At 55.6% G+C, this 24,263-nt stretch overlaps 1 protein-coding gene across 17 annotated transcripts in view; it reads right to left on the minus strand.

Moving 5' to 3' along the window:
- Dysf (dysferlin) overlaps positions 1 to 24,263 on the minus strand; it is a 207,386-nt gene that overhangs the window by 66,059 nt on the left and 117,064 nt on the right. For all 17 annotated transcript variants that reach the window (XM_046432413.2, XM_046432409.2, XM_046432411.2 and 14 more), the window contains 6 exons: positions 20,906 to 20,999; positions 20,244 to 20,321; positions 13,036 to 13,217; positions 10,278 to 10,418; positions 9,530 to 9,559; positions 7,730 to 7,759 (listed from right to left, as the gene is read on the minus strand). In XM_046432413.2, coding sequence (XP_046288369.1) covers positions 7,730 to 7,759; positions 9,530 to 9,559; positions 10,278 to 10,418; positions 13,036 to 13,217; positions 20,244 to 20,321; positions 20,906 to 20,999 — 555 coding nt within the window. The remainder of the gene's footprint in view (positions 1 to 7,729; positions 7,760 to 9,529; positions 9,560 to 10,277; positions 10,419 to 13,035; positions 13,218 to 20,243; positions 20,322 to 20,905; positions 21,000 to 24,263) is intronic.

Genomic DNA, 24,263 nt, shown 5'->3' on the forward strand with positions numbered 1-24,263 from the left:
TCTCCTGCCCCCTGGCTCAGATCCCACTGGGTTACCATCCCCCAAACCCACATCCACACCCGGACACCTTCCAGCCCCAAACCTGATCTCTCACGCCTGTCCCCCATGAGGACAGAACATTGTATACCAGAAGAGCAGAGCAATCGATAAAAGAGAAAAGGAGATACATGTTCATTATGTCTGGAACACACGAACTCTCACTAGGACTACTGGTGACACCTTTGTGACCATTAGAGTAAGATATCCCTTTCTCAAGACAGTCTACTTCATGTCAGAAAACTGTCATATTTTAAAAGTTTATTAGGACAAGACACTTTACTGCCACCTACTGGAAAATTTTTATAAAAAAATATAAATTTATGATGTTTGTGTTATAAATTGCACCCCCTTAGACACAGTTGCCTTTGTACAGTGCATAACCTGCCCATCCATACATGGAGGCCATAACATTCAGGAAAGGTTGACTATAATTAAAAGGGCTGTGCTGAACATTTTACAGAGCTGGCTTCCTGTAATCTCATTTAATCAACCATGGAATCATTAGAGTCATTCTCCAAGTAACTAGCTTTGGGTTTCTTCTGAAAGGATAACACATGCATCTACAGATGCTCTGTCATAGATGGTGAGAGAAGCTGAAACAGAAAAAAATACCATCTTCATGAAACCTCACAGCCAACCCAAGCCATCCTTTCTGTCCAAGGACACTCAGATGACGCCATGCTTCTCTGACCTGTAGCAGTAGTAATAAGCTCTGTTCTAGAATCAGACAGACCTGGACTCCAGTTCCAGCTCTGCTATTGCCTAACCGTTTGACCTTGGGCAAATCACCCAACCTCAGTGACTCAGGATCCTCCTAAAGATCAGGGATAGCAATATTCTTGTGAAGTTGCTCTGAGAATTAAACGAGACATTTATATAAAGAGTACCTGGCACACAGAAGGTGCTTAATAAATGGTTGTGACCGTAATTATTACTACAATTGTCAGTGCCATTGTTTTTACCATCAGTACCGGTGTTGCTCTTCCCAAGATGACTTAAGGACCGCAGGGCCACCAGAAGCATTAAAATGCCACAGCAATGCTGGCATTATAAGCAGGGACGCCTCAGTTTCCTCCCCCACCCACATTCTGACTGGCTGAGGAGGGCTGATGTCCAGGGCTGCACATCACGTTCCCGCCTGCTCGGCCACTGCAGTAGCCTGGCTGCTCGGGCCACCCCTAGTGTGATGTCCACCACGGCACTCCAAGGCCACCAGCTACAGGTGGCTGTGAACCGGGGTGGCCTCTCTAAAGGAAGGCTGTACTTCAAGACCCACTCATGGCCTGATGGTGGCCTCTCCTGGCTGATGCCCAGCTCACCGTGGGGCCAAGATAAAATAGGGACAAAGGGATCAAGGAGGGAACAGCCCTAAGCTCCCTGAGAAGGACAACCCGTCGTCAATACATTTCCCCCGGAACGTGTCCCCTCTGTGCTCTCCTTTTCTCTCCCTCATTCCCCAACTCCATCTTTCCTCGCCAGCCCCCAGAGCTCCGTGGTGACGACGTCCTCGCCATGTGCAGAACCTGCCCGCGGAGACCACAGCCCTGGCGGGTTAAGCGCTAGTACCGTGTGCAGCAGACCCTGGAGGAAGAAGGCAGGAGTGCACAGCTGCAGGGCGCCGGCCCAGCGGAGGCAGGAGGAGGAAGCAGAAACAGAGGTTAGAGATGTGTCCATCAGCAGCTCCCCACAAGAGGCACCAGACACATCCACGGCCCCCTCCAGCCACATCCGGTCCCCAGGGATCCCAGGACATTCTGGCCCCCAGGCTGGTTCCACCACCTCCTTGGGATCCCACCTCTGTCCCACCCACTCCACCACACAAGCTGCCACCACACTGTCCCCCCAGCGCCATGTGTGTCACACCTTGGCTCCTGGAGCTCTTCCTTCCCCGACCCATCTCTCTGGAATCCATCCGCGCCCTCCCCTCTGCGGGCCTTCTGCCGCCTCCTCCTCTCCTTCCTCTCTTCTCTCTTCCTGTCCCCACCCAGGGCCTCCCTGTCCAGCGCCTTCGGCTTCCCCCCAGCACCCCATCCTGGAAACTTCTCTCTCCAAAGTCAACAATCACCTCCTAGAAGCTCAGCCCAAAGTTCACTCGTGGGTTCCCACCTCTCCCCCTCCACAGCATCTGCCCAGCTGACCCCCATCTCCTTCCTAAAGCCACCCCTCTGGTTCCACACTGCTGTCCCTCCTGCCCTCTGATGCTAAGTCTCTCCCTGGGCAGCCTCCCCCGCTTCCTCCACCAGCCCTGAAATGCCAGGGCTCCTGGGTTTCCTGTTCCCGCTTGTCTCTTCTCAGCCCCATTCCTAGAACCTTTCTGCTCCGTTCATCCACACACCTGAAGGGCCGCTCACACTGAACTTGTCCAACACTAGACTCTGCTTTCTCCCTTTCAATGCCATCTCAGAAACTGGCCCCAACAGCCATCTAGACAACCAAGCCAAAAAAAAAGTGCCACCCTGGGTTTCTCCTCCCCTCGTCACTAATCTCTCTCATACCCACCCTGTCTTCTTCCTGGGCTCAAGCCAGCACCCTCTCTCTCGGACTCACTACCATCCAGAGTGGTCTCTGTGCATGTGAGTTGGCACACCCACTCCCTACAAAAAGTGCACATGTGCTTTGCAGCCAGTCCAGGTTTCCAAAAAATGCCACCCTCTGCTTACACTCCTGAAATCCCCCCACCCTGGCAGGAATAATGCGAATTTCTTTAATGAGGCTTCCAAGGAGGATGCCAGGGACCTGGAGAAGGGCTGTCTAGGGTCCCCACCAGATATGTGTGGGGGGTCAGCTGGCAGTGGGCAACGTGGGCCTGGGCTGGGAACCCTACCTGGGAACTCTGGGAGGAAGAGCGAGGGCCCTGGGGAATGAGCAGGTGGAGGGAGCCTAGTTGGGACTGTGTGGAGAAGGGTGCAGGTGGAGGGTGGGCCGGGAGGTGCCCAGGATGTGCCAGAGTTCTCTGTGGGCCTGTGCGCCCACACCCCGTCATGGTAACACTTTCTGGAAATATCTCTCAAATGCTGCTCTCTCCCCTCTCATCTCACTGCCACCCCAAACCCAGGCTGGGGCCCCTTTCCAAGGAGGCTCCCCGTTCCTGTTGACTTCTCTGATCACATCTCTCACCAGATAAACTTCCCCTCCAGGAGCCCAGATATTGATGAGCCACCTCCCAGAACGTGCCGACCCCCACAGCTTCCAAGCTCTAGCAGGTAGCCAGAGGCACCAGGCTCTCCTTAGCTTGGAGGCTTGGAACTCACTGGACCCTGGGTCTGGAATGAGCTTCTGGCCACTTCATCTGGTGACCTGATCTGCTGGGACTTCAGATGTCCATTTAAATCTTCCCTATGCCCTGAGCATAAGCCAAAGCTCCCTCACGGCTCCCACAGCCACATGGACTTAGTCCCACTGAAAGACACATCTATCCCTCTGCACCATTCTATGTATTCATATGACTGTGTCCCTGGTGAAATTGGCAATTCTGTACAACTGGGATCACAGCTAAATCCCCCACCTAATAAATGAATGATTATGGGTAGATTACTGAAGGAAGGGAGGGAAGAAGGGCAGACAGAGGAAACAGTGCAGGAAGAGATGGATCAAAAAATGATCCCGACACACACCTTCTCTCCTATCTGCTCCATCCCGGCCCTTGGGTCCCCGCCCAGCCCTGCCTCCCCTGTCTGCTCACCGCGCTGTCTGTCTGCATGGGTCTGCTCATCTGCCCAAATCTAACACAGCTTTCAAAGCCTAGGTCAAGTTCTCCAGGCACCCAGAAATCTCCCCAAACACTCCAGAAACTTCCCATAACCCTACTCTCTGACATCTTTCAATCCTAAATGACCCGGGCCCCACCCACAGTTCGCGCGATCCTAACCAGTCTCTGATCATCTCACCCATGGAAGTGAAAGAAATAGAAAGTTGGTGGTCCACTTTCAGAATATTTAACCTTGATTGGATCCAACTGTAGCCATTTAATGAGAGCCCATCTCTTTGCCCACCCCAATTTTAACATCAGCTCATCGAGTAGATGATAACTCCAAGCTCCTCCAATCTGGGCAAGGGGCAGTGCTGCATTAGGGATAAAGGCGGGGCCTGCCTGCCCAGGGGTGCTTGCTAGCCAGGTGGGGCAGTGTGCCCTTCAGCGGAAGTCACGTTGGCCTTGCCCACCCACTTCCAAGGTGTTCCACTTTCCATTCTTGCAGCACCTCGGAGTCTCTAACAGGAGTCCCGAGCCCATGCAGAGACGGCTCCTGAGCACCCCCTTTCTCATTTTCTCAGAGAAGGTGCTGTGACCCTTATCAGAAAATGGAGGCCCTATCAGCATGGCCAGGCAGGGGCGGGGTGCAAACTGCAAGCACAACTAGGACATCCTGATTCACTGTCCTATGGGTGACGGGGACTCCAAGGACAGCCATAGCACATAAGCCAATTAGAGGGAGCCAGCCCATTCCTGGCGTACCCTGAACGCAGGGCAGGCAGACCTGCAGCAGCTACAGTGGTGGGCCGAACGGGCAGGAAGGATGTCCACCAAGTTGGCTCAGATCAAGAGGACCCCAAGGACAGCGAGGCTCTCCCCACAGAGCTGAAGCCACCTGGAGGCCTGTCAAGGTGGCACCACAGTGGACAGATGCTTCTTGCCAGGACAGAGTAGACGGGGACAAGCCTCTCCAGCCACCTAGCTGTCCCATCACCAGAAGCCTATAGACCCCACCTTGCCCAGTGGGAGAGAGTCAGGGGACCCTCTGGATATTCACATCCCTGTTCCTCGGGGAGCTCCAGGCAGGGGGCAGCCAGGCGGGCTGGGAGGGCTCCATTGTCTGCCGGCCCCACCCAGCTCGTTAGGAGCAACATGCTGCTCTAATTACACTTCCCAGGAAAAACAGTGTTTCAAATTAAGGCCTTGGGGGAGGAAGAGGGGGATGGGGGACCAGTGGGCTTATTTTCCTGATTGCAAAACATCAAATTTTTCCTTTTCGTGGATGTAGGGGTGCAGGAGGGTACCTCCAGTACATCTCAGAGTGAGAGTCACACACCTTGTCTCCTGGATTGGGACGGACACATGGGGTGACATCTGGATGGCCCCTGAGCCAGCCATGAAAACAGTCACAGAGCATGTGATCCCTCCTACGAGGGCGTCCCTGCCACGCAGCCCTGGCATGGTCAGGACTGCAAGCCCCAGGGGTCCTCTCTACGTGTGCTCCACATCCTAAGGGCCCTGGTTAGAAAGGATCCCAGCAGCACCTCTCCTGCCCAATGTGTGTGCGTGTGTTCTCGCGAGTGTCCACATGTACACACGCTCGCACGTGCATGCACACACTCTCCAGTTCTCAGGAAATCTGAAATTGCGTTTCTTTGAACTCCTTCCCCCTGGCAGTGAGGACCGCCTTTGTTCTCCGGGACAAAAAGAAAAAGAACCAGAGGAGGGCTCAGAGGAGGCGGGAGAAGGAGGGAGGCGGCCAGGGAGCACACAGAGCAGGGCGAAGCCCAGGGAGGGTGGGAAGAGGCTCAGAGAGGGAAAGACAGACAAAAAGGCCCTGAGGACAGGGGACCTCCACACGCCCTCTGAGACTCCAGCCTCCAGTGCACAGGGCAACATTCTACTTGCCCCGCAGAGAGCCTTGGAGAGTGGCCTTCACACAGGCACCCAGCCTGGAGAAGGGAAATTTTGTCACCCCAGGCAGTGACACAGCCCCAGCCCCAGGCACTGCTGCCTGCACCCGCTCCCTGGGCCCTTTCTGCCTATTCAAACACTAGCTCGGTGTCACTTCTTCCAGGAAGCTAGCCCCGCTGTCCTGCTCTGGGAGCCCACAGCTCTGGGAGACAGCAATGCATCTAACTCACAGGCACGTGTGAATCTTTGCTGCCCTGGCACAGATGTTCTCCCCACAGGAGGGGCCATCCGGAGTCCCCAGCCCCATCTGCTCCTCCAGCCCCCTCTAGTCTGGTCCCCCATGACGGTGACTATCTCAGAAGCCTCCTTCCTAGCTGGTTTCTCCCCCAGTCCCTCCCTCCCCAACACGCACCGTGCAGTCAGACAACTTCTAACACCCCCGTTCTGCCCTCCCCACTCTCAGACTTTCCAGGGCTTCGGGAAGGCTCAGGTAGTCCCCAAAGGGATGAGGCTGGGGCCTGGGAAGGAGTGGATGGGAATCAATGGCAGGAGCTTGGCCACAGCACGGAAGACAGAAGAATACCACCAGGGCCTTGGACTCCCCGCAGGACCAACCCAGCAGCAGCCTTGACCTGCCCCCTCCCACCTCAGGGGAGCCCGAAGACCAAATAGGACCCTCATATTGGTATGAAGCTTGGCCTTGGAGTGAGTGGAAGTAGACTGAGCTATGGGGGTGGGGATCATCTGGAGGCTTGTTCCCTGGACTAGATGACACTCCTTTCATCCGATTGGACCCCGGGCCTTTGAACCTGCTGGCTCAGTCCAGCCCTGTGCCCAACAGACCCCAGGACTTGTTCTCCCCTGGCTCTGCTGACCCACAGGAGGCCTCAGCCTGTGGCCTGGCTGGCCCTGCAGCAGGACACTTGGCCCTCTGAAGGATCTGGACCAAAAGCTACAGTTTTGATTTGCTTCCTGACAACCAGACCGCAGTTGGATCCCTGTGCTTAGAATCTGAGCCTTTACTGCTCTATATGACAAATCCAGTTATGAAGGATTCTAACTTTTTTTTTTTTAATAACTCATCCCTGGGCTGGGTCTTCTTCAGAGGAGGCTGTGGGTTTTGGCCACAGAGTGCTCTCAATCAAGAGCGAGGGCTCCGTGCTGCTTCCCTGGACCGGGCTCTGCCTCCCTTTCCAAATCGGCAGTCTTTCGCAACTGCAGCCAGAAGCTGGAGGCCGCCTGTCAGGCGCAATCACGGCCAGCTCACTTGGCGGACCCCACCTCAGTCTGGGAGTGAAGGAAGTGAGGTAAGGGGCGCGGGGCCTGCAGATCCCACATCCTGGTTCTGCGCTTCAAGTCTAAATTGCACTGAAAATGTCAAACGGTGTCCGCTCCCAGCCTGGGGATTCCCTGATGACAGGAAGTGGCTGCCCTTTTCCCAACTGGCCCTCTGACCAGGGCTCTCATTCCTGTCTCTCTATCCAAGACTCTGCTGCCCGCTCACTCATCATCATCCCCTGACCCATGCACAGGAGGCCGAAAGAGAACGTGCTTCTCACGCCCAAGGACGTGGCTCTCTTCACGTAGCTGTAGCTCTAAACTTCTTCAAGCGCTAGGAGTCCACGTTCCATCCACCTCCTAAACTCCCATGCTGGTCCGTGGCCCCTTGGGCCAAAGGCGTGTTTCCACCTTGCTAAGTGCTGCACAGATGTCTGGCTAAGGCTGTCTCCACCAGAGAGGCTTCCTTGACTATTCTGAGCCCTGCTGAACATTTTAGTCTTACAAACATGCCACCTGGTAGTCAACCAGCTAGAACTTGAGTAGCCTGGGTAAGTCTGGCCCTCCCAAGAAGGCAGCAAGCCTCTGAGGTGACACACACCCTGGGACACTCCCCAGGCAGCCCTGGACCCACACAGAGCTTGAGGAATAAAGCCCAGATAGGTCCCCATATGACAGGTGCCTATTGGCACCAGGAAGCTAGAAGACTCTGGGGTATGGACAGGGAGGCTGGACAGCTGGCCTTCACCTCCCTCTGTGTCTGCCCACTGGTCCCCAGCCACAGGCCACAGCTCCAGTCCGGCTCACCTCATCCAGGATCCTTGATGTATCCTGCACCTGGACCACACCATTGAATGTTCCACATCCAGGAGATAGTGCATGAGGAAGAGGGAGGTAGAAGTCTCCATTAGTAACAGGGAGAGCTAGTCTGGGCCAGAGATCAGCACCCCAGACACCACCACCAAGAGGAGCCAATGAAAGGCCCCTCCCGGCAAGGGGAGAATGCCGTGCTCCCAAGCCACACCCTCCATGATGTCCGAGAAAGAAGATTCAATGGACCTGAGCCAGAGGGACATGTGGGAAAGACTCATGCCCAAGCGTAGAGTCCAGGCAGCTCCAGAAGTGACCGGAGAAGGGAAAGTAACAGACAGGTGGCAGAAGGACCTAGAACCCTATGAAGCAACCCCGGGAGGAAGTCGGGCCTGGGCCTTGGAGTCATTGCTCCTGCAGGGCAAGTGGACCTGGGGGACCAAGGGGGACAACCTTGAGTCTCCAGGGCTGGCAGAACTGAGAGTCGAGCTGGGAGAGGACAGAAAGGGAAACTAGCAAGAGTCGGGGGAGAAGCGGAGGGCTGGGGTGGCAGAGGCGGCCTCGTGCGGTAAAGACTGTCTAAACCTCGGGTGGACGCCTCACAGGGGCAAATGAGGTGTCCGAAAGGAGCCCGCACAGCTGCACCTGAGCCTGGTCTGGAACAGCATAAGGAACTGAATAAGCCTGGTATCTGTGTTTTCTCCCATGGCCCCCAGGACAGGGAAGGAGGGCAGGGACAAGGGGCTGAAGCTGCCATTGCTGGGAGAAAACAGTGTCCCATGAGAAGGAAAAAGTTGGAAAATCCAGTCTAAATCAGGGCTTCTGAAACTTGACGTGCATCAGAAGCTCCTGCAGGGCTGGGAAAGCAGAGGTTGCTGGGCCACGCCTCGAAGCTGGCATGAGGAGGACCCTAGGTGACCCAGAGGCTATATCGGGCCCTCACTTTCTGAATCATGGGGTGCTAAGAGCCATAGCCAAGTAGTATGATGCATGGCATTTTTGGTTGAAAGGTGATGCCAGCAAGCCATTGAGATGATATGATTATGTTAAGATCTGCATTCAAATGGATATTAGACCCCTGCTGTCCACCTTGGCCTGCTACTTTGGAGCTCTAGCAGGACTCCCAAAGAGTTCCCATTGGTTGGGAAAGTGCGGTAGGAGGGAATTCCGGGGGAGGGATTTCCTGTTGGGGTAGTGTGCACCGGGAGAACGCCGCGTGTATGGGTCGGCATATTTCCCGGGAACATACAGGGCATTGGCGGGAGTTTCAAAAATAAAGTTTGTTCCTGTTTGAGTGGCTCGTGATTTTGTGCCCAGCCAGACTTCGGCAATGGGGTTAAGTCAGTGGCCCCAGGTGCACATTAAAAGTCCCTGGGCACTCCTGGAAGGCACCAAGGCCAGGGCCGCACACCACAGGTTGTGTTCTCACTTGGTCTGGAGTGGGACAGGAGCACTGATAAGCTTTAAAGCCCCAGGTGACTCCAAAGCACAGCCCAGCCAGCAACCACAGCTGGATGATCATGAGGCCTCTGCAAGGTGGGAGTCTCCGATTCTCAGATCTCTCAAGGAATAAGGGCTGGTGAAGTGGAGGCTGGGTGCAGAGACCTGGAGTGCCCCAGCCCCGCCCACCCTGCCCTGGGGCCCACCCAAGCCCTCCCCTGCTTAAGGAGCTTTCCCTGGGACTCCAGGCAAGGCAGTGTCAGAGCGGCTGACCACCCTCCCTAGAGCCAGAAGGGGGTTAAGACACAGGGAGGGTGGAGCTTAGCTTAAAGAAGGAAAGATAAGAACAAGGCTTACCTCAAAGCCAGGAATATGGTAGATGGCCGGCTAGGGTGAAGAAAAAGAGGGCATCGATTATGCGCTTGTCACCCAAAGACCTCAGCCCCCTCCTTTCTGCCCCAGCCCGGCAAAACATGAAAATGACCACCATGGAATGTGTCAGGATTCAGACAGGCCAGGAGGCTGCAGACCCCGTTTCCTAGGAGAGGGAGGGGTGCAGGGGAAGCTAAGTGTCCCCTCCAGACACGTCACCCAGAGCAGCCCTCCTTTCAATTTACACGTTGGGGTTCACATGATGCCAAGAATAAGTCTGAAGGCAGAGCAGGAACCCAAGCCTCTTGGTTCACAGTGGCCACACAGCCGCCCAGGGCCACACAACTAGGCCATGGCAGGGCCAGCACTGGAACAAGGATCCTGCCCTTGCCTGTCCCATCACAGCAGTTAAGACCCCACCACCAGACCACAGAGGCCCTCCTCCCAGAGGCCACATCAGGATATGACCCAGCGCAGAATAAATCCAGGGATGAGAGGACTCAGACATTACAGACTCCCAACATTCTACCCCAGTGATTGATGGAGTCCTGATTTGAAGCTCAGAAAAGATGGGCAAAATGGGTCTCACTAGGAGGCCTGATTTTCAGAAGAGATTGCCCAGAATCCCACTGGGCACTGGCAGCAGGTGGGGGGATCCTGGCAGCCCTGCCCTCCCCACCCCACCAGGTACCCCTCCTGGGCCTTCCTGGGTCTGGATGCGGCCCAGCCTCACCTTCTCTCTCTGGATGAGCTCAAAAGATGCCAGCAGCTCCCCCGCTGGCTGGCTGCCCCTCATCAGTGGGAACCAGGCCAGCCGGGGCATCCTTTCCAGGCTTGGTTGACATATGCAGCGACCCATGAACTCATCTGCACCCTAGACCAGGTGTGGAAGGAGAAGGGTCAGTATCCCCCAGCTCAGGATTCAGAGTGACCTCCAAAAATCAGTAGGCCTGAATCCTGCCTCCTGGGAGGGTCCTGGGAGTCAGGGAAGCCCCCTCAGGCCAAGTGGAAAACCCTGCCCTCCTGAGAGGGACGCCAGGATCAGGTGAGATCTGAGCAACCTTGGACACTGTGCTAGGTTCAAATTCCCACCATGGTTGGGAAGACCCTCTGTATACTGAACTAAGTGCTCCTGCTTTAATGTAATCCAGCTCTGAGCCCATGAGAGACCAGAGAGACAGTCTCCCCACATTTCTCTAATGCCCACAGCCATATGAGTGACATTCCCAGGGACTTTTGATATGTCCTGACTGTTCACTTTCATCCTTAATTTCTCCAGCTTTAAAATGGAAAACTCTGATCATGCTCATCAAATTATGTTCCCAAAATAATGTTTTCACCTGATAATCCCTTTTCCCAGGTACCTTCCTCAGCTCCCTGCTGTCCAGAGGACAGAGTCCAAACCCTCCTCTGGCACAGAAGGCCCCCTCACTGCCGCCTGACACCTCTCTTTCCCTGCCTACGCATCCTCTCCTCCTCCGGCCCACTGGCCTCAGCTGGCCTCTCCCTCTCCTGCCCTCACATGGCCACTTCCCCCAGTGCTGCTGGCCTCTCCCCTTGTCAGCCACCGCACAGAGACTGTGCATCACACGCAGGCCTGGCCAAGTCCAGCAAGGGCAGTGGGCAGAACCTGGGTCTCCGCCAGATGGTGGTGTGGCCTCCCAAGCCCTCGTGCCTTGCCCAGAGCAGGGACAGACCCAGAGCAAAAACTGGGAGGCCATGCTAACTGCAGCCACACCACTGCAGGGGACCTCGCTGTCCCCAAGAGCCATCCTGGAATGGCCACCGGCTCCATATAAATGCCCACACCAGCAGGTGACAGTCTGGCACCAATTACTGAGCGTTAACTGCAGCAGCTACAGCACTGGAAGGGGTCCTGAGACTGCTCTGGGCCAGGTGTTGCCCCTTCAGCTGCTGAGAGCTAGAGACGGGGTGGGACTGGTGGAGGGCTAGGCAGGCAGGAGAGCAGGAGCTCCGGGCAGCAGTCATTTGCTAGATGCTAGCCCACAGGGAGGGAAAGGACTCCGAGCAACACGTTAAGAAGAAGAGGGCAGATGGTTTGGGCAAAGGGGCCCCAGCCTGGATTGGGGGTGGCAGTGGGATGAGAGGGGAGAGAGCAGCATTTGAGAGATATTTCCAGAAAGTGTTACCATGACGGGGTGTGGGCGCACAGGCCCACAGAGAACTCTGGCACATCCTGGGCACCTCCCGGCCCACCCTCCACCTGCACCCTTCTCCACACAGTCCCAACTAGGCTCCCTCCACCTGCTCATTCCCCAGGGCCCTCGCTCTTCCTCCCAGAGTTCCCAGGTAGGGCTCCCAGCCCAGGCCCACGTTGCCCACTGCCAGCTGACCCCCCACACACATATCTGGTGGGGACCTTAGACAGCCCTTCCCCTGGTCCCTGGCATCCAAGTGGTGGCAACTTTTACTGGAAACATCTTCCAAACCCTGCCCCCGCCATCCTTCTCCTTGCCCCTACCCAGGTGAGGCCTCTTTGCCACACCCCTGGTCATCTCTTCCAGGAGCATCAACTTCTTAAAATGTTGCTCTGACCCTATCACCAACCCCCCACGCTGTTTCCTAACTCGCACTCCCTTCCCCCTGCCAGCCTGCCCACCCCTCCCCTCGCAGCCCCCCACTCACCCCCACACTATGCTGCAGTGCCCCTCAGCCTCCCCCACCAACCCCGGGACCCCATTTCCTTCAGGGCCTTTGTCCTCCCCACAGCCTTCCCTGATGTTCCAGCCTGGCTCCATCCCTCCCTCCTTGGAACCTTCCAGAGCTGCCTTTCCAATACTGGAGCATTAGCCACCTGCAGCTATTTAAATTCACATTTTAATTCTTTAAAACACAATGAAATTTAAAACTCAAGTTTCTGGGTTTGTACTAGCCACATTTCAAGTGCTCCCTAGCCACATGCAGCTAGTGGCTCCCACTCTGGACAGCACAGCTAGAGAGCACTTCCGTCATCACAGGAAGTCCTGTTGGACAGCTCCATGCAGAGGCCCCTGCCTGTGCCACAGAGCTGAATGGCTCTCTGGGACATGCTCACTCACATACATAGAGGATTCTCTACTCTCTGGGTGAGTCTCAGCCTCAAATAAGGGACCACTCGTCTCAGTAAAGCAAGTCTCTGATAAATGTCTGAAGAATCAGCAGCTTTTGATGGGGAAAGAGGCTATTCTTGGAATCACATAAATAAGGTAGAGACAGAAAAAACCCAGGCTCCTGACCACAGCCAAGTGCCCTTTCCAGATCTGTCCCCTCACTGTGCCACAGGGCACAGCACATGTGCTAGCAATCCATTTTTAATTCCTCTTAAATAGTTTTAATTACTCCACAGCCTGAGGGGTCAGGGGAGAGGCCACCAGCCCCAGCCCTGGGGAGCACCCAGCTGGATGGAAACCCAGAGCTCATAGCACAGCTCTCCCCAGGGCCCTGCAGCAGGTGGGCAGTGGGGGGCAAGGGAGCGAGCTGGGCACACTCACGTAGGTGTCGTGGTCATAGAGCTCTACCACGATGCTGGGCGGCTGCTCAGCAATGCTGGCCGGCTCACCGAAGATCTCAATCTCGTAGAAGATAAGGGTCTGGTCCCAGGTGGGGTTCAGGGTGTTCTTTACGACCACTGTCTTCTGACTCTGGTGCAGGAAGGAGACGATCGCATAGGGATCTGTATGGGCCAAGTTGGGAAGAGAGACAGGACATGGCAGGGACCCTGAGAGTCTCCTCTCAGGAGGCGCCCAGGCCGCAAAGCTGAAGCAGGGCTGTGGCCGCCACTCCAGAGCAATGTATCCACGCTGGAACCCATTTTCCTCAGGGGCCTTTCCTGGTCAGGGGAGATCAGACTGGAGGAGGCGGGAGGTGATTCAGGAGACCAGTTACGAGGCTCCTACAATGACCCCAGGCAGATATGGTCCTGGCTTAGTGGGCGTGGACCTAAGAGCTGGTATGCAGTGGGTCGTGTGAGCTCCTTACTATCCCCAAACTCCTTTGCAGCCTGCCAGCCCTGGACGCACCAGTCTGGGACCTAGCCACAAGCCATTCTCTCGGCCCAGTCCCAAAGGCAAGTTAGTGTCACTGGAGCAGATTCTAGGACAGTGGTTCTCCAATGCAAGCAGGCAACAGAATCCCCTGGAAGGTACCCAGAGATTACTGAGTCCCACCCCACACTATGACACTGCAGATCTTTCCAGCAAGTTCCAAGGTGATGTTGATGCTGCCTTAAGGCCACACTTGGGAAAACAACAAGGGAACAGGTCCTTTGGGACTATGTGCTACTCAAGAGAGGAGCACAAGGCCTAGAAGAAGGGGCCCTTCCAACTTGTCCTAACAGAATGGGAACCTGGGGCTGAGGGCTAATTTGTTACCATTTTGTAAGTCTCCAAATGCCAAATGCTGAGGGCACTTGGACAGGAAAGTGTGGGGACACAGGAGGCTGGCAGCTGATACTGAATGTCTGTGAGGACTTGGCCCAGTGCCCTCATGGAAGCCCTATGCCCTTGGCACCTTGCAGTGCCCTACCTGCTCTGAGCCCACAGGCCTGCCCCAGCACTGACACCCTGTGGGACCCCAAGAGATCCTCAATGACCTTAAAAGCAATGGTCTCTGCCTCACTGGGCTCAGAAGGGTGCAAGAATGTCCAAACAACCCTGAGGCTGGGATGAGGAGACAGTGAACCCCACCAAGAAGACATAAGATGACGGGCTCCTGGACCACAAGGAGACCAAGGGGTAAGCCAAGGCCACCGCATAGGACACAGCAGAGAGAGGGACTCTGCCGGTAGAAGAGGTGGGAAGGTGGGTGAGGAGCAGCAGGACTCCTATAAAGGGACCCAGAGAGCAGGGCCTAAGATGGTGGGTGTTGCTCGAAGAACCCATCATACGGGGGAGGGGCATCTAAGTTACCAGGCAGAAGCCATGGGTACCCATTGGCTGGTCAATGCTGGGTTTAGCCACAGGAGGCTGACCACTAGCCTGGGGCCAGCCTGTCACCTCCTGCACAGAAGCACAGCAGGGTCAGTCATGGGGAGTGTCCTGCAGGAAATTGATGTTGAGCCCTGCTATGGAGTAGCAGAGGAGCAGAAGGTTCTGGGGATAGAAGGAACTGCAGGGGGAGAGGCGGGGGCAAATGCCACCTCTTGCTGATGGGAGCCTCCCTGGCACGGGGCTCCCCCTTCCACGCACTGGCCCTGGCAAGGCTGGCTGAGTCCTCTCCCTCCTGCCCCTGGCAGGGCCCATCGGCAGTGGCGGCGTCTGTGCATTTAATGAAACCGTCTGGCTGTGATACCATCAGCTCCAAGCTCAGCAGAGAACCTCTCCCAGTTCCAGTAAGGGAAGGAGGGTGCGTTCCCATAAATAAAACCATATTAGAGGGCCGGCGAAAAAGCCCCTTTTGTTCCCACCCCCCGTGCTTCCCAACGCTTTATTTTTATAAGCATGCGGGCCCCAGACCGACCGCGTTTACACAAAGATCACAATTGCACATTGTGGCGGGCCTTGCACGCCGTATTGGTGTTGGCAGCACCCCCCACGCCGCCCCCCGCCCCCAGCAGGCCGGCTCCCTCCAGCAGCCCCAGCAGCCCAGGCAATGAGCTCAGCACTGGGGGGTGGGTGCTTTCAAACAAAACTCACCCAGACCCACACACGGGCCCCCAGCCGCCCACGGGAGAAAAAACACAACAAAGACATTGTAAAGAGCAGGCCTGGAGGCCCCCGGCCTCAGACACTGGGCCACTGTGTGCTGGGGCCTGGCCTCTTCCCCAGAGGGCCCAGCCCCTCCCCCAAAAAGCGAAATAAGGAGGGGGGCACTGTTGCTCCAGCAAGGTGGTCAGATGGACTCACAGACACATCCTCTTGCAGAGAAACCAAGAGGAGGGAAGGTGGAGGACTGGGTTCTCACTTTCATCCCAGCCTCGGGCTCTCCCCAGGGCTGTGCACCCCGGGCCAGGGGGCATGTTTGGAAGGGTTCTCTCTGAGGACCACAGCTGCCCTGGAGAGACTCCAGCCACACACACACAGGATTCCACCAGCATCCCCATCCACAATAGAGCCAGGGGTTTCACCAAGTCCCAGGCAGGTTTGTTGATTATTGGGGGGGGGGGGCGGTACCAGGGATTCAACCCAGGGCACTTAACCACTGAGCCACATTCCCAGCCCTTTTTTAATATTTTGAGACAGGGTCTCTCTAAGTTGCTTAGGGCCTCACTAAGTTGCTGAGGCTGGCCTCACACTTGCAATCCTTCTGTCTCAGCCTCCCAAGCCTCTGGGATTACAGGCATAAGCCACCATGTCAAACTCCAGGCAGACAATTCTTTGGCTGGATCCAGTGCCCTGAATCTGGCCGTTCAGACTGAGCCCTGCTGCTCCAAAGGAGGACCTTCTGCATTCAACATCCTAAGCTCCCCTGTGGGACCTTTCCACCAACCAGCCCAGACCACCAATGTGGAGAACAGGATGGGTAGTGTCACATTCTTTGTCCAAAGAGGGAGATTTGCCCCCAGGAAGACCTGCAATTCCAATTCCAGTGCTCCTACATGTCACACTCGTTGGAAGGAGACCATGGAGTGGATCACAGCAATCAAATTAAAACTACCCTACAGCAAAAATTTAAGAAAAATGATTCAAAATTGTAACACTCAGTGTTGGCAAATAGTTGATGAAGTATGAGGTATTCTTTATCGCTGGAAGCAATTCAGCAACCTTCAGAAAAGTAATTGGGAAGTATGCCCATAAAGCATAAAGCCATTCAGGCCCCCTTTTCCATATTACTGGGAATGACCCAAATTAGCCAAACGCTATCTGTACAAAGATGTTTGCTCTGGTGTTATTTATAATATATCATTCATTTTATATAGAGTTGTTGGTAGGTTATCACTGACCTAGGAATGGGAAGATGAAGGAGACCAATTATAGCTCTTAGCATCATCAAACATCAATGAAACAAGAGATAGAGCGTAGGTTGTGTGTGACTTAATAGTGGAACACACAGGTGCAAGGCGTAGGGGTCCCCAGCGTAGCCTGGTGACATTGAGTCAGGCTTCCTGGAGGTGGTCTCCTACCTGAGCCTCAAGAATCAGGAAGGAATCAACAGAGACCAGGATAAAGGTCAGCCAAGGGTGTCAAGGCACCCAGCAGGCAGAGACACCAAAGAGCATGGGCACTTGGGAAACAGGAAGTTGTTGGTGGAGGTGAAAGGGAGTAGGGAGCACCCATGGCGGGGGGCAGAGGGGAGGACCAAGGTGAGCAGATCACCCATGGCCCTGGACTCCTGCTGAGCAGTGTGGGCTGAATACTGTAAACAGGATGTTGCCCTCCTCTGGGAGCTCAAGGGTCCCAACACGGTTGGACAGCCTCCTTCCCTGCAGCCGCAGCACCTCCTAGGCCACCGCGCCCTGCAAACATGAGAGCTCCCTCCCCGTCTCTTTCCTGCTCAGGAACCTTTCTTCAGTGGAGCATTTCACAAGCCTCCGATGCATTTGGGGAAAACACCTCCTTATGCTTCTGGGGCAGAATGCCTCCAATGGAGCCAACCCGAACAAAAAGCCCTGCCTAAAGGGAGAGGGGGCCGGAGGACGTGACCAGAATCCAGACGCAGGAAGCCCCAAAGCAAGAATTCCCCCACACCACTCAGGACAGAGTCCACATCTGTATGGAAAACTGAAGCTCTGGTCCCCAGGCCACAGTGTAGCAGCCATTCATCAGATGTCACTGTGGCCCAGCCTGGCAGGAACATCTCTCAGGACCACCCAACTGCACAGCCTTTTCCTCCCAGGAGCCATGGGGCCAGCAAAGAGGGCCACGGGACCTTCTGCCCTGACACCCACCCCAGCTATGGGTTAATGAACAATGTGACTTGGGAAGCCACATTGAGCCCCATGAGACCCTCAAAGAAATATTTCTGGGCTCCTCCAGCTAAGGGCCATCTCCTAGAATGTGACAGAATTGTGCCAGTGCTGCATCTGGGTGGCAGCTCTGCCACCCAACCAAGTTCTCATCTGGGGAGCAACTTGGTGGAGCAGAAAGCTTCCCACAGGGAACCCTTTGAGAAATATCAGTCTACCAAGAAGAGCCACCCGGCTTACATGTGTTCAGGGAAACCACACTACCCTCTCCAGAATTCCAGGGCAGGCAAGGCAGAGCTGGGTGCCACACAGATGTCACTGTCTTCTCTAGTCACGGCTTTCAGTTTAAGGCAAAGCCAGCACATACCAGAGACGCTGGCCAGGCACCAACAGGCCCATCCCCATATCCAAAAGAAGCCACTGGAATTAAGAGCATCTTACAATGTGTAGGTCTAACTGCTGTACAGGACACACACACACACACACACACACACACACACACACACACCACAGGCACTTTCCAAGGGTGCAGAGGACCCAGGCTGGCTATGTGTTCAAGCCCTATCTGAAGGGGAATCCCCAGGCTTCCTGGACAGTCACATCACCACAAAAAGCCCCTTCTAGATGGTGGAATGAGATGGCCATTATCACCCTATATACACACATGATTACACACATGAAACACATATGATTACACGGTGTGACTCTGCACCACATTCGTGTACAATGTGTCCAAGTGCATTCTACTGTCATATAAAACTAACTAGAACAAATTTTAAAATTAAAAAAAAAAATAAAGAAATTATTTTTTTAAAAAAAACCTCTTTATGCCAAGTCCGATATTGTTCCAGAAGTGTTTTCTGGGCAACTCCTGCATATCCCTCAACTCCTCAGCCAGGGAGGAAGCACAGATACAGCCCCTGCCTCTGGACAGCTCCAGAGTCCACCGCAGAGGGACAAGGAGAGTCCATGGGGGCACCAGAGCACAGGAAAGGCCCAGGTCAGGCTCAGGAGCATGCCCCGGGGAGGGCCCTCTGCCCCAGACAGCAGCAGGCAGCTGGAAGGTGCTACCAGCGACAGACAGAGTTAGACCCTCCCCTGGCCCCAGACATTCCGGATTCACACATGAGTTTCCTCAGAGAAATGCCAGCCGGTGGCCGCGCACAGCCTCGGGCCGCCAGCCGCCCCAGGGTCAGTTCCAGGGGAGAGATTGCTTTGGTTTAGGGTTTGGGAGTGAAAATAAACACTCTGGGTTTTATAGGTTCCCCGTGTTGGCTGCTGTTTTCCCTTCCATCAGCTGCTCAATTGGGCCTTTCATTCAGAAGCCAGTGGCCTCTGAGGAAGCCCTGGGCAGTGCCCGCAAAGCTCAAGGGATGTTTATCTGGGGGAGGGGTGGGGCCAGGATGGAAAGTGTGACGTCTCCGCAGGCCAATGCCAGGCTGACCCTGCCCTGCAGTCCCTGGACTGAGCACTGGCTTCCCACGCTGGTCCCTTGGAGGAGTTCCTGACTTGTAGGGTCCTCGGCCAACCAGGCGCACAGGGGACAAGAGGCCCTCCACCTGAGCCCCACCTGCCCACTCACCCTGCACAAACCCACTGCCTGCACCCTCCCCCTTCACAACCTCCCCAGGAGAGAAAGCAAGGCGGCGAACTAGACCCCTTCTTATTTCTCAAGGTAAGTTCCAATGGCCAGAGCCCGGATGTGTATCCCAGAGTTAGAAATCGCTGCAGATATTGACCTGCCCCTGGCACAGCCCTCACAAGGTTGCATCTGTGAGTACTACCTGGGCATAGGGAGTGCTCAGAAAGTAGTCATTCTTAGGTGCCCAATGCTACAGGCTCAGGGGAAGACAAAGCCCTTTCCTGGGGGCAGGGCAAGGAGGGTCATGGTCAAAGTGGGAAGGTTGAAGCAGGAAGACCCCAATTCATTTGTGCAGCAGGTAAGGGCTCTGAGAGAGGCACCAGAGAGGAAGCCAAGTGCTGTGGAAGGAGAAATTGTCTCAGCCTGGAGAAGGGCATCCCGGCGGGTCTTGAAGGACAACTAGGAGTTCACCTGGTTTAGATTAGGAAGGAAATGCACTCTAGGCAGAGAGGATGCTAAATGCAAAAGTCAGGCACCTGGAAGAGACTGGCAAACAGATGAAGGCCGATGGGACTGGAGCTAGTGAAGAGAGGGGAATGAGCCCCAGATGAAACCGGTGAGGACCACAGGGGCAGGCTGGCGAGTGGGGGTCCGTCTGTCAGGGTTTTTGAAAGCAGATGATCGATGTGCCCAGGTACGCTGAGGGCAGGCAAGCCACGAGGCCTCCAAGTGGCCTGAATAAGAAGGGGCAAGGCCAGCGTAATGTGACAGTGTGATGCTGAAGACAAGGGAACAGATCTGAGAGATCTGGGTGCCAGAAGCCACAGAACCGTGTGACTGAGGGTTTCTGAACCCCAGGACCAAGGCAGGAAATGCAGAGGAGCCTGGACCTGGGAGCGGCGGCCCCTCAAGGATTGGGTCTGGACGGGATGGGCCACTAGAGCAACTGCAGCCCACGCCATGAAGCAAGTGGAGAAGAAGGACGCCGCTGGAGACCCTGGAGAGGGTGTGGCCTGGAAGCCATGCCTGGGGGGCTTTCAGGAAGGAGGGGATGGTCAGCCATGCCAAACCCTGCAGAGGAGTCAAGCAGATCCCGGAGGAAGGGCTGCTGCACCTGACAACCAGGAGGCCACGGGACTGAGCATCCAGCAAATGCAGCAGCCACCCCCCACAAGGGATGCCTCGGGCCACATCCCCTGTTGCCTGCAGGCCTGACTCCTCCATCTCAGCTCTCAGCCCAGGGTCCCCGGCGCTCCTCCCTCTCTCCCACCTACCAGAAAAAGAGTCCTTGTCCATCGCTGGCAGGTCCCGGGCCTGGTACATGTAGCAGCGTAGGTGGTAGCGATTCCCGTCTTCACCGAAGAAGAAACAGAGACGCCAGAGTGAGCGGTTGACGGGGTCTAACTGCTGGGGCTAGAGGGGAGGGGAGTCTGCCCTCAAAGGACAGCAGACAGAGGGGCTGAATGACAGAAGGGACATAGGCCACTTCTCGAGAGTGAGCCTCGCAAGCCAGGAGGACGAATCACAGCTCCAAGGTAGAACAGATTGCTGCATCCTGAGGCCAGACTAGAGCTTCAGGAATCGGGAGGAACAGAGGAGGACAGGGAGGAGCAGAGGCCAAATAGGTAGCAGGCACTCACTAGGCACAGTGTGAATGCCCACTCTCACACTTGAGTGGATGCACACGTGCACACACACGTGCACACACACAGACACACGTGCACACACAGATACACACGTGCACACATACAGACACACACATGTGCACACGCACAGACACACAGGTGCACACATGCCTAAAGACACTGATCAGAGAGCACACAGACTCGGTTCTCCAGAGCCCCGATATACACACCTGCCCACGTAATCCCATGCAAACAGAAGTGTAGGGTGCACACGCACATCACCTCTGTAGGTCCCACCAAGGATCACTTACAGTCAAAGATGCAGGAGATGGTGGGTCTGTTCACACCGAAGCTCAAGGTAGAGACGGACACAGAATCGTCGCTCCTATCGTCCACTACACCACCCTGGAGGCACAAAACTGGTCATGGCAGATTCTGACCCCAGAGCCCAAAGCTAGTGGGGAAACATAGGGAGGACACGAGCCAAGAAATTGGGAGTCCTGAGACCCCACCATCATCATCGTGACAACTGCCCACCTTGTAGGTGGGAAATGCAGGAGTTTGCCTTGAGTCCTGCTGTCCTGGGCCCTCCCTGTGTACCCCAGGGTGTGCAGCAGTACACCTGGCCTCCACCTTCTGGACGCATGGAGCCTCTCCACTAAGTTGTGGCTACCACAAATGTCTCCAGACATTGCCAAATGACCCCTGGGGTTAGAGGGATTGCCTCCTACTGAGAACCAACAGTAAGAATTAAATCAAATGTTGTACCTGCAGCCTTGGGCAAGATGCCTGGCACTCAGTAACATCAGTTTAACTAGTGACATCAGTTTAACCCTGTCATCTCTCTAGTGTCATGTTAATTTAGTCACTTCTCCTGATCACCCACAGTGCCCTGAACTCCCCTATGTCTGCACCCACCCCTTCACTACCAGGGTCACGACACTCTTCAGCTGCTAAAAGCAGTTGTCCTCCAACGACACTCAGAAGCTCATCCTCTCTACGGCATCGCTAGACGCCAATGTCAAAGTACCAAAGGATTGTGGGAAACTCTTCCGACCCTCTAGAGAAGACTGGATAAGCCAGGGGGGAATTCTGAGCTGTTCCAGATTACAGGTTGACAGGAAAAGACTCTAAAAGACTCTCCAAGGAAGAATTCAGCAGAGAGCTGGCTACTGGGGTGCATCTAGTGGAGCCAAGGTCTGGAGGTCCCGGGTTAGCGTCTCTGGGCTCCCACTATCCACCCACTGCGTATTTATAGACAGTGCTGGTGCCAGAGGCATATAGGTCCCAAGCCAGATCACAAGCTCTGGGGAAAGGCTGTGCTAGATACTCACTGTCTCTCAAAGTTCCCACTGTGCTAGGGAGAGTCTGGGGCCAAGGACAGGAACAGAAGCAGGGGCCACAGCTGGCTCAGAAATCTCTCCATCAGTTTACTGTGTACAAAGCCATTTGGGCAGGCCTGTCACCTTGTCCTGATTAGCACTGGGATCTAACCATGGAGCCTTGAGTCACTTTTGGGAACACGAGGACCAGACCACTCCCCTGAGCCAGATGCCCACCTCTCTGGTGCCCTCCCTCAAGCCCACCTTCCTCCAAGGGCCAACAGCCCAGCCGCACACCACAGAGGGGCTGGGAGAGCAGGCACCGTTTCCCAGAGGCCCGTGCTGCCTGCTCCCTCTGCCATCGCTATTTCTCCAATCCTTCCTCCCGTCCTCTCCTCAGACCGTCACCTGCTCCATTTCAGAGGTGGTAGGGTGGAGTGATAAGGTGGCCTCTGCTCCATTTCCTTGCCCAGTGGCTCTTCCCATCCCACAAATGTGCACAACCCCTCTAAGAAAGCCCTGGCACCTTCCTGGGGTTGCCTGCTGGTCCCACCCAGGTCCACCCAGACGGGCCAGTTCTCAGCAGTGTAGCCCTGATCTTCACCCTGGATGGAGCCATTTCCCAGGAAGCACCCCAGCTCCTGGAGCTGCAGGGTCCCCCAACCCCTGTACCTCCAAATATAAGACAGTCTTTCACTTCTGTCCTCTCCTCTTCAAACCACAGCCACCTTCAAGCCTAGCCCAAGCTCCTCATCCCAGAAGTCCCTGGATGCCTGTCCCCCTACCCACCCTGCAAGCCAGGACCAGCTTCATCACCCACCGTCACTCAGCTCCGTAGCGGGAACCTTCAGTGCCTCTTATACCTGAAGGGTCAAATGACACTTCCTCCCAGTCAGGCCCCAGTGACCTGTCCCATCCCCCATCCCACACCAAGGTCTGCCTCCCTCAAACCCGGCCCCCTCAAGCTTCCCAGGATCACCCTTGCTCCCTCTGCTCGCTGTTCCCTGTCTAGGCTGCCATCAGGCATCCCAGTCCTCCCCACCTAAGGTCATCCTGCAAGTGATTGGCTCTGGCTCACTTCACCAGACATCCTCCTTTGTGACAGGGAGGAACAGTGACCCTGCCCTAGCTTCCTTTCACCACAATTTCAACGAGGCTCTAAAACCAGATCACTTGGGCCCCAATTCTGACCCTGTAATTAACTGGCTGTACAGCTGTGGGCAAGTTGCTTAATGTCTCTGAATGAATCGTTTGTGAGTTGGAAAGAGGTCTACAGCACCTATCTCAGAGGTACCGTGATGGACAGCTAAAGAAGAGAGAAGACAGAGAACAGGAAGTTCTTGGTATACTGCCTGGCACCAGAGCCAATGTTCCAGAAACGTTAGCTAGTGATGACCTTGGTAAACGGCTGTGCTGGGGTGGTGTTCAGACACCTCATACTTGTATTCTCACAATTATTCCAGGAAGCTGGAAAAGTGAACGTTTCCATAGGGGATCCCAGCCCTGGGGGATCAAACCTGCACGAGCAGGCGCCTCCCCAGAACTTGGGTCCCCCCTCTCTCTCTCTCTCTCACACACACACACACACACACACACACACACACACACACACCAGCAGGGTAACAGGGAGGAGTGCCATACTGCAGGCAGGGGAAGTCCAAAGGCCTCGTCGTCTTGAAGTCCTCCCTCCTGGGCAGCTGTGGCCCCCAGGGTTCCCACCAGGAGAGGCTCCTGGCCTGACCACACTGCTGCGCTGGCAACAAGTCAAGCAGCTACTGGCCACTGAGCACCCCTCCTGGCTACAGTGCCTGTGGGCTCTGAGGCCAAGCATGGGGACAGACTTGAAGGCTCCCAGCAGGCCATCCAGGCAGGAGACACAGGACACCAAGGCAACAGGTGGGGACACCAGCCAGCACTGGGGTTCAATGAGGCATCTGGCACTGGCACCTGGCCCCTCCAGCTGCTGGCTATGAGGCCTGGGGTGTGGTGGGGGAGAGGGACTGGGTTCAGTTGGGGTGAAAGGGCCACAGACCCTTGTCCCTCCTCCCCAGCCTGGCCACACACAAGTGCCCCACCGGCAGGTAGGGTGCTGGGTGAGCACAAAGTGGTGGTGGGGGGTGTCGTCCAGCTACACAGGCCCCATAATTCACCTCTGCCTCAAGGGCACCCACAGGGACCTCCCTGCTTGTGGTGGCTGCCAACACCCATCCCCACTCACCTCACACCTCCTTCAGACGGCCTCCCCTCCTGCCGCCCATCAACACCCCCCACAGGCTCTGTCTGGGACTCTGGATCCCTGTCCAAGGGCAGGGCCTCCCGCCTGCCATCAGAAGAGGTGTTCCCCTCC

Source organism: Marmota monax, unplaced genomic scaffold, assembly GCF_021218885.2.
Source record: "Marmota monax isolate L192 unplaced genomic scaffold, Marmota_monax_Labrador192_F-V1.1 WCK01_AAM20220418_F8-fsc00106, whole genome shotgun sequence".
In the NCBI taxonomy this organism is placed as follows: Eukaryota; Metazoa; Chordata; class Mammalia; order Rodentia; family Sciuridae; genus Marmota; species Marmota monax.